The sequence below is a fragment of the Bipolaris oryzae genome (assembly GCF_000523455.1).
Source record: "Bipolaris oryzae ATCC 44560 unplaced genomic scaffold scaffold_150, whole genome shotgun sequence".
Taxonomy (NCBI): Eukaryota; Fungi; Ascomycota; class Dothideomycetes; order Pleosporales; family Pleosporaceae; genus Bipolaris; species Bipolaris oryzae.
Window position 1 is genome coordinate 1 of NW_006911426.1, and position 14,719 is coordinate 14,719.

General features: G+C 51.9%; 5 protein-coding genes across 5 annotated transcripts; 2 read left to right on the forward strand and 3 right to left on the reverse strand.

Moving 5' to 3' along the window:
- Positions 1–4,778: 4,778 nt before the first annotated feature.
- Positions 4,779–5,484, reverse strand: COCMIDRAFT_39668 (uncharacterized protein; the record flags this gene model as incomplete). Its single annotated transcript, XM_007693040.1, has 3 exons — positions 4,779–4,887; positions 5,026–5,355; positions 5,429–5,484. The coding sequence occupies 3 exons, from the start codon at positions 5,482–5,484 to the stop codon at positions 4,779–4,781; spliced, it is 495 nt and encodes a 164-aa protein (XP_007691230.1).
- Positions 5,485–6,414: 930 nt separating this feature from the next.
- Positions 6,415–7,263, reverse strand: COCMIDRAFT_29098 (uncharacterized protein; the record flags this gene model as incomplete). The annotated part of the gene is made up of 2 exons (XM_007693038.1): positions 6,415–6,984; positions 7,069–7,263. The coding sequence occupies 2 exons, from the start codon at positions 7,261–7,263 to the stop codon at positions 6,415–6,417; spliced, it is 765 nt and encodes a 254-aa protein (XP_007691228.1).
- Positions 7,264–8,646: 1,383 nt separating this feature from the next.
- Positions 8,647–9,677, forward strand: COCMIDRAFT_104056 (uncharacterized protein; the record flags this gene model as incomplete). The annotated part of the gene is made up of 2 exons (XM_007693049.1): positions 8,647–9,244; positions 9,316–9,677. 2 exons carry the CDS (start codon positions 8,647–8,649, stop codon positions 9,675–9,677), a joined length of 960 nt encoding a protein of 319 aa, XP_007691239.1.
- Positions 9,678–11,080: 1,403 nt separating this feature from the next.
- COCMIDRAFT_29100 (uncharacterized protein) lies at positions 11,081–11,887 on the reverse strand (the record flags this gene model as incomplete). Its single annotated transcript, XM_007693039.1, has 1 exon — positions 11,081–11,887. The coding sequence occupies one exon, from the start codon at positions 11,885–11,887 to the stop codon at positions 11,081–11,083; it is 807 nt and encodes a 268-aa protein (XP_007691229.1).
- Positions 11,888–12,054: 167 nt separating this feature from the next.
- On the forward strand, positions 12,055–13,842 carry COCMIDRAFT_39671 (uncharacterized protein; the record flags this gene model as incomplete). The annotated part of the gene is made up of 6 exons (XM_007693041.1): positions 12,055–12,290; positions 12,347–12,636; positions 12,691–12,822; positions 12,885–13,117; positions 13,175–13,747; positions 13,807–13,842. 6 exons carry the CDS (start codon positions 12,055–12,057, stop codon positions 13,840–13,842), a joined length of 1,500 nt encoding a protein of 499 aa, XP_007691231.1.
- Between the last annotated feature and the right edge of the window lie 877 nt (positions 13,843–14,719).

Consider the following 14,719-nt stretch of genomic DNA (forward strand, 5'->3'; position numbering starts at 1 on the left):
CGCGAGAGGCAGGGCAGGGCAGGGCAGGGCAGGGCAGGGCAGGGCAGGGCAGGGCAGGGTCGCTTGCGGGCGTACCTGTTTCGCATCCATGGCTGGGCCCATGTTTGAGACCACGGCGCAGCGATGCCTCAGATGGGCGCGCAGCCATAGACGACGCTGAGATTGTCGGCCTCGCTGCCAACGAGGCTTGCATCGCCTGACAAGCAGGAAAAAACAAAACGGCAGCGGTGCGGCTTGGGAAAAGGAAAAGGGCGGATGGGAAGGGAGCATCGCGTCACCCGCGCTGTCATCCGGCATGGCGGGTAGGCATCGGTGGTGATGGGCCATGGCTGATGGATGGTGGCCATGGTGGCCATGGTGGGTGGTCAGGATTAGCCCGGCCTATTTTGGTGCTGCCGGGAGCCCCGCACCCTCTGCGGAACAGCCCACACGCACACACACAGTCTGCAGTCGACACCACAGCTATACCACGCCATACCACGCCCACCGGTACTCATGCCGGCACCGCGAGCCCCATGGCCGCCAGCCCACCCATCCCTTCATCATTCGCTTTCGGTCCCAGCACGCCACGACGCCCTCTGCTGCGGGGCGGGCCTTGTGTTTGCTGACACTCGTCGTGTTTCCTCGCCCAAACTCGGGCGGCGGCACGAGTCAAGCCATGGGTGAGAGAGTGTGGGTGTGCATGTACGAGTAGGTGTACGACCCCCCACCTTGCTAGCATTCAGCCACACCTTTGCACCCTACACTAACCTACACACTTACTGCACCACTCATCCCAGCCAACGTGCGCCCACACGCAGAGAAGATTCCATGATTCGCACACGGCGTGACGGCTGCAGCGTCATGCGCAATGGGGATGCACTACTGCTGCCACCCCAGCCCATGGCCCTCCAAATCAATCCGCTCCGGAACCTCGCGCGCGCCCACCTCGGCCACCGGCAACAATAACCGACCGCTAAGGGAACCACCATGTACCTTGACTTGTCACGCCCGCCTCTGTACTCCAACTTGTACTCCAAACACGCCCGCCTGCCCCTCTATTGCTGCTGACTGACTGACTGACTGACCGACTGACCGACCTGACCACACCAGACCACACTTTGTTGTTGCTCGCTCCGCTCGACAAGCTGCCTTGCTTTAATCTGCATGATGCCTTTTGCCTTGTGAATGCCCCGTCCGACATGCTTAGTGTGTACGTACTTTTATCTATGTACCTGCAATATCCAGATGCCCCTGGTCGCCTCTTTTGGCCATATTGCCCTTGCAAACCAGCCGCATGGCACATAGATGAAGTGCGACAGCCTTTTGTCACAAGACCGCCCAACCGCCAGCCAGGCTGACGAATGCAATGTCAATGCGGATGCTTTTTCTTTCTCTCTCTCTTGCTCTCTTTCATCAGCTTGCCCCTCGTGTCCGTAACGTCTACTTTTTTTTTGATTTTGAGATCGGAACAAATCTCTGTGCAAAGCCAGCCTTGATCTTGGCATGCCACATGGCAATGTCAGCAGCTACCTACCTACCTTGTCAGACGGCCATTCAAGAAGATATCACCATTTGTGCTTTTTCTTTCTCCCTTTCCTCGTATTTCACTAGCCGATGTCCCGAAATGTATTGAAAGCCCGCAGTGGTGATTGCATCGGAGCCATTCTTGGACGAATGGGACCAGCAGACACGCTCGACCAGAAGCACTTTGCACTCTCCCCGCACTGCGGCATCCACACCCACTCTCACGCTTATCTCATCTAATTAGGATGGTCAGTTGAATCGAGCCCGGTCCCCAGATTGCCAGACCGCACATACTATGCTCATCACCTGCCTCGTCGGCCAGAGTTGCAGCGTGCACAGTTACATATGTCTACGTCAAGACTCTCTGATCAGGAAATGTACTTTTTGCCCCCCCTCTGGCAGCTGACTGGCGGCAAGCCTGCATCATGTGCTCTGAGCTACGCGCGCTGCCCTCGCCAAGGGCCAGACCGTTTGGGAGATTGAGACCCGGGGGGCCATGTATCATATCGCCTTACATTCCCATTCGTAATGTCGGTCGTGGTGGTTGTTACGGTCCAAGTCCATCTCGGACCTTGAGCCTGCATGCATGAACGGCCGCCGTTTGCGAAATGAAAGCCGTCACACAATTGCCTCCTTCCGTATCAATCTCGCGTTTCAATGCAGTCGCTGTCTTTTGGGCCAGACGTTATGTACCCATGCCCCCAAGTTTAGTAGCTTCGTCGACAGCTCAGCACCAATTGCCATGCCAAAGCTGAATCACACTCAGCAGGCGCCGTTCTCCTCTGCGCAAGCGCCACGTCAAACACGCCCAGATTTGCCCATCCAGCCCTCTTTGATCAAAACTCGATGACCCAAACTTCCATCGCCCTGCGCACACCGCCCCAATTTCCCTATTCGCTCTAGCCCCCTTTAAACGGCAGGCTCCAAAAAAAGAAGAAAGAACATGGGTACGGTACGCATTTCAAGCCGCCAAAACAACGACAACGACAAAACAGCAACCGCAACAGCGAAACCATGTCTATATAACGATTTGAAAAGCTACCCTCTGCCCTGATCGACGAACAAAGGGCAGATCCCTTCCACTCTGAAGTTCGCTCCCTGCCGTTGATGCGATGTGCCCTGACAGCCCCAAAAAAAAGGCGCGGCGCGTGCTGCGGCCAGCCGGCCACCCACCCACCCACTCACCTACCACACCAAACGCACGCACACCAACGTACACGACTTTCCCAGGTTGGGGGCTTGCGCGCGCGCCCGCCGCCGCCCTTGCACTTGCCCACTTTGCCCACTCTTTTGTGCCTTGTCTTGTCCTTTTGAACACCCCCCTCACCCCCCATCCCCCCGGCCACTGATCCCGCCCACGTCGGCGGCGGCAGTGGCGGGCGTGCGTGGGGCGTCCCCCCGACGAATAACGCCGTCGATTGCGAGTGCTCTTACTGCGCAATGCCCACGCTGAGACGGGGTTTCTGTGTGTGTGTGTGTGTGTCTCTGCGAGCACTTACTCGTATCTCTCGCTTCACTCGTTCATCGCGCGCATGAGCCATGGGAGGGGGAGGGCTGCAGACTCAGGCGAACTGACGGGCAGCAGCTGTGTGACCTTTGTGCACACAAACAGTATGCCCGTGACTGCATGCGGCACCAAAATCTCTCTGCTGCACGATCACGTATCATATGTTTTCCCGAACACTCTGTTTTTCTTTTCTTTTCAACTCCGGTAACATTTCTCTGGCTCCGGGAAACATTGCCTTACTTGCATCAATCATCCCACATTCCCGAGAGGGGAACGGGAACAAAGAAGAGGGGGGAGGGGGCGATGCGAGGGGGGGCGGCTGCATCATCCCCCATGTTTCTAGGTGGATCAGGGTATATGTGTGTTACTAGCTAGCCTGTTTACCGGGGGTGCGTCATGCTGCAAAGTATCACACCTACATAGTACATACGTACATACTTTATATACAACATGTATGTACGTAACTATTGCTTCCCCTCCCCCCCAAAAAAATCGCTATACGAAAGGCCCGTTTGGAGGCAAAAGAGTAAAAAAAAAGAGAGAGAGAGAGAAAAGGAAAAATAAACCTACCTTAGTTTGAACTTTGATTCTCATTCAAGGAAGTTTGTACGTTGCATGTCTTGCTTGCGTCTTTTTTTTTAGCGGAAACCACGGGGCTTTCTTTTTCTCTCTACACACACACACATACATACGTAATGCCACAGTTGCACACTTGTGGACCTACATACTTATCGTGTAGAGCGGAGTTATTCCTTCATCCCCCGAGCGAAGAGCGAAAAAAGAAAAGAAAAGAAAAAAAACTGAACCCTCAAAATAAGGCATCATTACCCGAACGGAATTTGAAAAAGGGTAAATATCAACCCGCGTTTCCATTGCTAGAGAGTTGCGTGGCTTTCAAGGTTATAAGAAAGTAGGAGCGTGGACTGCTGCCGCCGCCGCTGCCGCCTCCTCCCAATGTGGGCAGTAAACCTCTTTTTTGCCTGCTTTCCCATGCCCCCCCGGTCTTACCTGCCCCTACTATACTGGCAATAAGAAAGGGAACATGACAAGACCATCGAAAGCCTCTTTTGCTGCTGCTGCTGATGATAATGATGATACCGCCGGAACAAGAGTTCTCTGTTACCTCCAGAAAAAAAAATCAAAGCAAGAAAGAAAGAGATAGAGAGAAGGAGAACAAGAAAAGCAATTGCATTTGCAAATTTGCCTAAGTAGTAAGTAGACCTCACGTCCCCCATTCTTTCCTCGATAAAAAAAACCCCCCCTTCCTCAGGCTAAATGCATGAGAAACTCTCTGTTTTGCTAACCCCCCCCCCCCTTCCCACACTCACTCTCACGCCACCAACGCCTTATATTCTCTTCTTCTTCCTTTGCTCCAAGAAAACCCAAGAAGAATAGAGAGAGAGACCCACACAAACCCCCTCCGTTCATCGGGGCAGTCTGGCGCGCGTCAAACAAACAAAAGAAGAAGCAGAAACCGGACCGAATATCACACCATCATCCACCATATGCCGAGGGCCCTAAAAAAACGTTGACATGTGCCAGAGAGACAAGTAAGTAATTCCCCCGGCTCAACAAAAAAAAACCCAACCCCAGAGATACACCGATGGTCCCCGAGAGATCCCGCTTTCCGACCAACTCCGACTTGATAAGAACATGCGATGTGGAGAGGGACGGGTCGGAAAGACTGAAAGGGAATAGTGTAGTCTCGCCATATACTACTACTACGTACGTATGTATGTATGTATGTGTGTACCATGTGGATCGATCAGACGTCTAGTTCCTCGGGTGCTTTGTGGCGAGCTAGTACGAGACGCTTGTACTCTGCAGGGTCCTTGTCCCAGAGTTCTGCGGCTTGGCCGTTTAGAGGGCTTGAGCTGTATGTTTGTTAGTTTCCGTTCATCTCTATACATGTATCCGCTGCTTTGCGCTTCTTGCTCTCCTTCTTCTTCATGTTGCTTGACATAACATAACATGAAATAATATGACATGAAGCAAGAACTACAACTACTTACTTGTTCGGTTCACCCAACAAACTCTGCAGACTTAACAGCACAGTGGTAATATTGTAGATTGCGCTCCACTTGTCCTTCAAGATGTCGAGGCAGATGCGGCCCGAGAAGTCGACGTTGGGGTGGTAGATGGGGGTTTTGTAGAGCACGGTGGGCGGGCTGTACGGGTAGTTGTTTGCGAATTCCATGGAGAGTTTGAAGACGAGGTTGGCATAGGGTGTGTCTGCGGGGCCGTCGATGGTGGCGGTCCACTTGGTCATGTTTTCGTCGTCTGGGAAGGCTGTGATGCCGGGTGTGGGCTTGGTCATGATGTCCATGAGCTCCTTTTGGAGGCTGAGAATATGTGAGTTAGTTATATGCGGGCGGTTGGGTGAGGGTGAAGGAGGAGAGAGAGAGGGAGACGTACCGTTGAGCAACGTTGGCGTTGGGGCCGTTTCCTCGTCCATTCGATGAGAGAGCCATTATGTCTGTTCGTTCAAAGTCGTACACGCCGTTAAGAGGTTCCACACAAGGTTGCTACCAGGTACCGCAGAAAAGTCCGGTATGCACTGCAAAGACTACCCTGAGATCCAGCTACTAGCCGCAAAAAAAGGGAGAAGGAAGATGCAGCAAGGTTGGCAGAAAAGGAATAAAGAAAACTTCTGCACTTTCTCGTACGGATGTTCGTTAAATAAGGGGGAGAGGCGAAAAAGCGTAAATCGCAGTTGTCAATGTTCGAGTTGGCAAACGACCCCACTACTAAATGGACTATTTGGGCGTGTGTGTTGTTGTGTTTATGCGTTTGTGGGTGTGTCCCTGCGTCTTGCCGGGGAAACCACGCGCGCCTGTGTGGCACAGCAACAGGGATCCCATGCGACGCGCGCGCGACGACCCGCTTACCAGATGGCGCGAATCGAATCGCGCACGGGTGATCGATGCACTTTGCTTGGAATCGCGGTACGAGGGAGCGACGGATGTGGCACGATCTGGTGAGATTGTTCTGCGATCGGATGGTGGGAGGGAGGGGTGGGCGGCTGTGGCTACTGGAACATGGGATAGTAGACTGGGACTACTGTTATGTATATTGTACGTGACGAACACAGTCGTATGCTCACAGACGTATGGAGAAGTAACAACGAATAGCCCAGGTATTGGTACATGGGTACTTGTTTTCGAGACATGATTCAGAAGGTTTGCATAGTATGGTCATGATACGCTGATTATGGAAGAGATTCAAGACATGGCAAATGTGTGCATATCACATTGGGAGAAGTTATGAGTGCTGCGACTGACTACCAGCACCAGCGAATCGAATCAAGCACGCGACAAGTGATGCCCGAACCTTATCGACACTTCCTCATTGAATCTCCCACCCTCTCATCTTTTCACTAGCCATATCATTCCCTCTTCACTTCAATCCTCATCCAACCCCTTAATCCTCTTCTCCTCAACAAGCCTCCTCTCCAAACTACACCTCAGCACCCTCTTCTCCTGGCCCACCCCCACCTCCTTCAAACAATCATCTTCCCGATCCCAATACACAGCCCACCCATATCCTCCCTTTTCCTCCTCCACAGCAACAAGGCACTCCTCATCATCCAGCGTCAATCCCTGCTCATCCTCCGTCCAATCCCACGACCCGACTTTATGCTTCTTTGCTTCAGACCGCGGTCCATAGCGCAACTCGCGTGTCTTTCTGTGCGCATAGATCCAATTTAGTTTTGGTTTCGCGGGTCTTGGGGCGGTTTTGGGGGCGGGAGACGGAGTAGACGGGGCTGATGATTCTGGTGAGGAGGGAAATGGATGCGAAGATGGTGGCACGGTGCTGACGAGACCGAGGACTGGGGCTGCGGGCATGGGGCGGTGCGGGAGTTCAGAGGAGGGAAAGGGTAGGTAGAAGCCTGTGAATGGGTGGGGTGCTGGCTCGTTGTTTGGACCGGGCTTTGGGAGACCTGTTTTTGGGTCTTTGGCCCAGAGGCGTATCTGTACATCTATTAGCATGTTGCCATATATGTTTCTTGTTTGTAATGCTGTGTTGCGCCAGGTTGTGAAGCGGGTGCCTCGTACCTTTCCATCTTTCAAAACGACAATCGCACCGTGCACCTCATCTTTCTTTCTGCTTTTCGCATCACAAAAGACGTCGAGATAAAACTCTTCCTGGCGCTCTTCGGCCTCTGCTTCTTCGTCTAGAAGCCGTTGTTGGTGCACGGCTTCGTTTGCGCCTATGGCGATTGGTATGCCAGCCAGTGTCAATGCGTACATCACTTCAGATTGGCGGGTAGGGAGTCGTTGAAACGGCTGCAAGGGACACTAAACGCGCCCGCATTGGAATCATGCTTTGGTGGTGTAAACAAGATGTCGGGACTCTCGTCCGCGCGATGGTGTCATAGGCGGAGCGCAGCTGCGGGACGGTTCGGTTAAAGCTTGGAAGATTCATGGGGTGCCCACTTCTTCCTTGCAACCTTGGATGTCCTTGGAATGTTGTGTCGATATATTTTGTTTGTGCTGTTACTCTTCGACCAGAATGTGTACTTTGCCTTATTTTGTGTTGTTGGCATGTGGTATGGTGTCACAACCAGTGCTCTTACTTCATTGCGATATTTCACATTCAAATTGGTTGCCAATGAGTGACTCGGCATTCTAATGCCATGATAGAAATATATCGCGTGATATATTTTATTACTTATTCCGTTATAGCCTATCAAATCAACGATGTACGCGTTAAGACCACGGGGTGTAGACATTCTTCGCATCTGAAAGTGGTTATGCCATTCAGCGGCCAGTTTTAATATTGTTTAGTAGTATCTCAGATGCTCAGCTTCTAAGAGGAAAAAATGGCAACTTCACCTACATGAGATGAGTATCGAATCCGACAGCAACCAGTGGAGTCTTCTTGAGATGGGCACTAGTATTGCAGGAACCACCCGAATACGTAAACAGTGGGCATGTAACCTTCCAATAACAAGCACCTACCCTTCTAAATCACTTTTCTTAGAGCAGGTACACAAGAGCCGACTGAAATGGGCAACGTATATCATGCTCATCCGCTTTCCACTAACATCCAACATTGTATTCGGCGTCTTCATCGTTAATCACCCCCTTCAATCATCCCATCGTTAACAATACTCTCGTAACGCAACATCCACTTTCGCCATGTCTTTCAAAAAAGAAGAAACCCCACCGGAGACCGACGAATCGTTAGAAAATCTAACTGTGGAGCAACGGACCATCTTAAATTCATTCGTAAATGTTACCAGGATTGCGGACATGAACATAGCACAAATGTTGCTAGAAAGCTGCGGCTAGATTCCGCACCAAGCAGTCAATCTTTACGAAGCAATGATCAGTGACGCACTTGGAGACACAAGTGCAAATTACAATACCGACACACAGCCTGAAAACAGGTAAAAGAAATACCTAGTACCATCTTATTGCAAATTATATACTAACCGCTAGTCTAGAAAGCGAGAAGCAAGCTCTTCGCCTACCGGACAACCAAGCAGACGCAGACGTGAACCCTCAATCGGGACCCCTTCAGGCCCTCCCTTTTTCAGCACCACGGAACCAAAGTTCCACTATGGCTCCCCAGAAGATACGTCTCCAGACTCATCACAAACCTTCCTCCGCTTGAGCCCATGTGGAGACATGCCGCACCACTCCCCCCGAGCAGCAATCCTCCAACCCTTCCGCTCCAACTACCTCCCCTCACCCACCGCGAATGCCCCCCTCTTCCTCCCCGCCGACGCAAGACGGCATTGGTACCTAGGCTACGTGTACCTCTGGAAATCCTTCAAATCCGAAGCAATCGAGTATTTCAACCACGAACAATGCGTCGAAGCCTTCCGCCAACTCTATGGCTTCCAGGTCGAAATGTCACATGCTACGTTCCCGTCTCCATATGCCTCACTCCCCGCCCCAGCGAGTCTTGAAGCTCACTTCTCGCACGAAGTCCTGCAGCCCGTGGAGAAGATTTACAACTCGCTACTTACTACGCAGGTTATGCGGAATATATGTAGCGACAACATGCCGCAGGGCATCTGGCTCGAGAGCGGGGCGCAGAATGAGGAGTTAGCTGCGAAAGGCGTCAAGCCAGCTTTTATCATTCGCTCAAAAGCTGCAAGTGGAGAGGATGAAGTGAGGATGCTGGGGCATGCGGAGTATCTTGGGGGAAAACCGGGTGCGTTGACGTCTGCGATCAGGAATGCGGGAAGGAATACTTGGGGGAGTCTGCGGTGTGTGTTAGGTAAGACGACCCCCCCCTTTCTTCCATGCACTTGATGATGAAGATGAGAGACTGAGAGATGTGGTGGTTAGGCGATATAGCGCGCTGGATGCTCGAGTGCAACACAGAATACGGGTTTCTAGTCAGCAGCGACGAGATCATGTTTCTTCGCTTTGCCATTGTGCACAAGGGCAAGAAGATGAATGTAGCGCAGCCGGGAGAACCGGAGCACGTTGCGTTTGTGTATACGATAGTGGAGCCGTCTATTAATTACTCGGACCCGATTAAGCACAATGAGGTGCTGGATGAGAAGAACGGTACTGTGCCGGTTAGGCTAGCGTTGTTGTATCTGCTGCATACGACGGTGGTAAAGAGGTTTCAGATGCCGAAGCAAAAGGGAAATGCCGCACACTATTTCCCGACGACGGAGGCGGGCAAGAGGTTTACGTTGTAGGTGGGAGTTGAGGCTTTGGATACGACGACGAGTTTGCTATGGAGTAAAGGGTGTACGCTATAACACTATTGATATGAGGCAGTGAGCAAGTCCCGACAGGAGATTCAATAGTAGATGCGTATTTCTAAACAGCCTTGAAAAAGACGTGACATGAGACTTTCTGTTTGAAAATCTTGAGGTTTCAGGTCTCTGTTCAAACCCACTTCATGCTACATCACAATGACAGAAAGTTAGATGAGTAAGAGAAATAGTTGTCTAGAACACTAGCATGACGAGATACAAAAGACAAGCTTCTGGCCCATGGGCGACTATATTAGCCCAACCACCTCCGTGGCAACACCTAGCAATTGTGGCTTACTCACCATGCACCCACTACATTGGCTACCCCATGTCTCGAGCTCCGTGCCTCGGAATGTGAACAGCATTTGGCAATCCCATTGGACAGTATATACCCTGTACCCTCTGATTTCACCTTTCCAAGACACTGATCTCTTGGGTAATTGTTGGTCGCCGTAGATTCAACACTGCAAGCCGGTGGGTATTGTGGCTGGAAGACATTGAGGGAAAGTGCCTCGGCCCATTGCCCCATTGCTATTGGCAGATAGTCCTTTATTTAAGCTTAAATATACGAATATGGAGGGGTGAATGGTGCTGGTTCGGAATTTATAGGCATCATCTGAGAGGGCTCCCAGCATAGCTTGGTGTTGAGAGAATGCATATGCCTCGGCTAGTGTATCAGCTTCTGAGGTGTGATTGGACGAAGCAGGAGACTGACTTGTTTATCTAAATCTGTAGTCGAGGGAGAATCCGGGGTAGAGGCGCATTGGGGGCTCCCAACCACCAGGATACGAGACGAGGATCGCCACTTGTAAAGGGCTGGTTCGTAAGGCAATTACACGTGGATTTTCAGTGACTAGGGTGGCGCCTTTTCCAGGGCAGAGCTGAGATGGCCGCTTGGCAAATGCAGTTGGGGCCTTAGTCTCGCGTCAAAGATCGATAATGGGTCGAGAATATCGGCTAGACCTGACGACTCAGCTTGATGTGTAGAAACTACTGCTTGTGATGGCTGATGGAGGCCTCACAGCGGTTCCAGTCCGTGGACATGATGGGATACGAATGTTCACCAACAGCCAGTAAGACGCATAGGGTGGGGTGATTGCGCCACAGATCTAAACGCAAACAAGTATTGCTGAGGGCACCCTGCGTAGTGACGGAAATCAAAGGAGTTCCTTAGCCGGAGTTTTTGGATGCGTGACTAGATCGTGGAGACTGCTGATCAATGGGCAGGGACAGCGGTAGGCGAATCAGGCCAGAATACGGATGTGGGAGAGGACAGTGCAGCTGTCAAAGGGCGGTATGGCGCCGAGTTGACTAACTAACAGCAACCGACACCCTGCAGGCCATTAGTATCTCCCCGAGGGCCCCGAATGCCCGAGTGTCCAAAAGGCGCGCCGGTTGGTGCTGTGTCGAAGAGACAAACTCGACGGTTCCTGCATGTTTGTCATGGCCCACGGGGTTGCACAAACAGGTCGCGTACACCCATCACAGGGAGAGGCAACGACAGGGAGCACTTGAAAGGCTCGAGATGACGACACATGGATGTCTATGCCAAGGGACCGGCGGCTTGGGGCGCGGCCCATGGCAGCAATGCGCCCTTGTTCGCATGCGGCTCGTAGCCACACATGGGACGACGCCTTCCGGAGCAGTGTCCAAGTCGGGACAAGATGTTGAGCATGAAAATGGGCCCAGTGGAGCAGCAGCAAGCGAGAGTACCCCGCGCGTGTGGTCGAAACACATTCCAAGGAGGCCGGGTGACACAGCGTCGAGAGGTCGGACAAAGAACGAGAGCGGTCGGTGGCAGCTCGGTGAATTCTGCGTGCGGCTCGTCGCGTTCCTGTCGGCAGCATGGATACAGTGGATAACAAGACAGGCGCTAATGAGTATAAGACGACTTCGGCTTTGCTTGGAATGTCTTGTTGTCGACGGCGGGCGAGACGGGGGACAGCAGCATGCGGGGTCCCCACATGCCAAGCGTCTCCCCAGCTTTTGCGCCTTCCGTAAAGCCAGCGTTTTGTGCCTGCCCGCGGCGTTCTTTCTTCTTTTGCGAGCGGCGAAGGGCCCATGCTGCCCTGTGCCTCGGTACTTTTCTCGACACAGAAAGAACGCTCCCATTGCGCTTGCCTCTCTTGCCTCTCTTGGCAGGGTGCCATGGCGGGGGAGGCAGGCAGGCAAATGTCAGGAGCTGCGACTAGCATGGCCATGGCCGTATCTACACACATAGACAAAATGTCTACGTGCGTACATATATCATCCACCCCCGTCTCGATCTTTCAGCCTGTCCACCTCTCTCCTCCATCCCCCACCCCGGCAATCCACAATGGCCTCCCCCAACCAGGTCTCACATAACGACGATATCCTCGAGAAGCGGCAGGTGTCCCTCGTGGAAAACATCGACGGCTCCCAAGATGGCGTCCCCTACGAGTGCGAGTTTACCGAGCGCGAGCAGAGAAAGATCATCCACCGCATCGATTGTCGCCTTGTCGTGACTGTCGGCGTCCTGTATTGCATCAGTTTGATGGATCGCACCAATCTGAGTGCTGCCGCCATTGCCGGGTCCGTACCAGCCATACTTGCTGCTGTTGCTTCAACGCCAAGCTAATCCCTCCCAGTATGACTGCGGAATTGAAACTTTATGTCCTCGAGGGTTCAATCTCCCACTACTCGATCATCACCATCGTCTTCTTCGCCTCGTATATTGTCTTCCAGCCCCCAGCCACTGTCATCTGCCGCTACCTTGGACCACGCAACTTCCTCTCCTTTATCGTAGTAGCATGGGGTGGCGTCATGATTGGCATGGGCTTTGCAAACAACTATGGCACCATGGCTGGCCTGCGAGTTTTGCTGGGCGTGCTAGAAGCCGGCTTCTTCCCCAGCTGTGTCTATCTGCTGTCGACATGGTGTACGCAGGCCCCTTTCCACAAATTCTTGACCCGATACTGACAACCCCTTACAGACACTCGCTTCGATATTGGAAAACGGTATTCGGTTTTCTACATCCTCGGCAGTCTGGCTTCCGCTTGTGCTGGTATCCTCGCCTATGGTCTGATGCAGCTCAAGGGACGTGAGGGCTTGAACGGCTGGCGCTGTGAGTTCCTTCTCCGTAACCGCATTCCCCCAAGAGACACTGGCATCTAATTCTTCCTGCAGGGATCTTCATCATTGAAGGCGCACTTACATGCTTCCTTGGTATCGTCGGTTACTGGGCCCTCGTCGACTTCCCAGACAAGGCACACAGGAGCTGGAGGTTCTTGAACGAGCGAGAAGCCAAGTTCATCATCGACCGTGTCAACAGGGATCGTGGTGATGCCAAGCCCGAGCCATTCTCTCTTGCCAGGTTCCTCAAGGGTGGAGCCGACATCAAGATCTGGGGTTTTGCCTTGGTATGTTTTCAAGCATACACAGTAGAAATCCGTGACCTTGCATACTAACTCGCCCAGATCTTCTTCAACACCACCACCGTCACCTATGCTCTTGCCTACTTCCTTCCCATCATCCTAACACAAAACATGGGCTTCTCAGTCGGCGCAGCTCAGTGCTTGGTTGCTCCCCCGTACGCCTTGGCAGCTATCGTCATGTACACCACTGGCTGGCTCGGCGACAAGTACCGCATCCGTGGACCCATCATCATCGCTAACATGGTACTCTGCCTCATCGGACTTCCCATCATGGGCTTCCACAAGAACGCCAACATCAGGTACTTTGGCGTCTTCCTCACCACTGCCGGAGCCAACAGCAACATTCCAGCAACCATGTCGTACCAGGCAAACAACATCAGGGGTCAATGGAAGCGTGCTTTCTGCTCCGCCATTCTTGTCGGTATGGGTGGAGTAGGCGGTATTGCAGGAGGTCTTGTTTTCAGGACACAAGATGCGCCCCACTATAAGCCAGGTCTTTACGCTTGCATTGCTTGCTGCCTGTTTTCAATTATCCTTGTCGGCCTCATCACACTGAGGTCATGGAGCTTGAACAAGCGTGCCGATCGTGGAGAGATTGAGCTCGAGTACAACGATGTAAGTCTTGTCTCTTATTTGCTGTATCTGTCCGAACGAATATTAACAACTCTCAACAGGATGGCGACCAGAAGGGCTTCAGATATACCTACTAAACCTTGTGTATTTCGACTTTATTCACGGGCAGCGTATCAAGCGACACCATTTTGAATGACGTCTGGTTGCTACTTAGTATTCACGAAATCAAATAACGAACTTATGACTCACTTTGATTCTCATTCTCCCTGTAATCCAGTGTTTTGCGTGATTGAGAAAGCTGCAATCTTACCCGATGCTTCCGCAGGTTTCTTATGCCTCTCCCTTGGCACTTTATACTTATATAAACCCCCCCAATCCATCCCACGTCCCGTGATCTCGGCAATGTTCTCCCCCAATCTTCCTCGGTTCAAAACATAAGCAGGGGCGGCTGATTTTCCGATCACTAATCCGTCCTCCCATTTGCCTGGTGTCATTACCTCATGCCGAAACGAGCGCATGTGAAAACAAATGACAATCACATGATGGCAATGACGAATTTCCCAAGAACAACAAACGTTGCAAAAGCATCGAAACGGTATATCTCATTCTAGTCTTGGAAAGCGAGGAGGTGGGGTGGAGGATATACTCAAACTGACTGCAATGTAAACGAAGTTGGTTCCAGTAAACGAAATAAGAGAGATAGAGAGAGAGAGATAGGGAAAAAAGGCATAATGGCATTTACTCCATGCTAGTCGAACAAAAAGAGCAGAAAAGCAGGGGGAAAAAGCAACAAAAAACATGCGTAGATAAGAATCAACATATGACGCCTCCTTTCCGTCCTTGCATCCTGAAACTCCCATCCGTCGCTATGCACGCAATCTGACCAGATCAAAAAAAGTCCCCAAAAAACAACAATAATAATCAAAGAGTAGGGTATAGCCATAAAGGCAACAAGGTGTTCGTTCATGGTCCAAAAAGCACAATGGGATAGTAACAACCCTCTCATGTCGACCG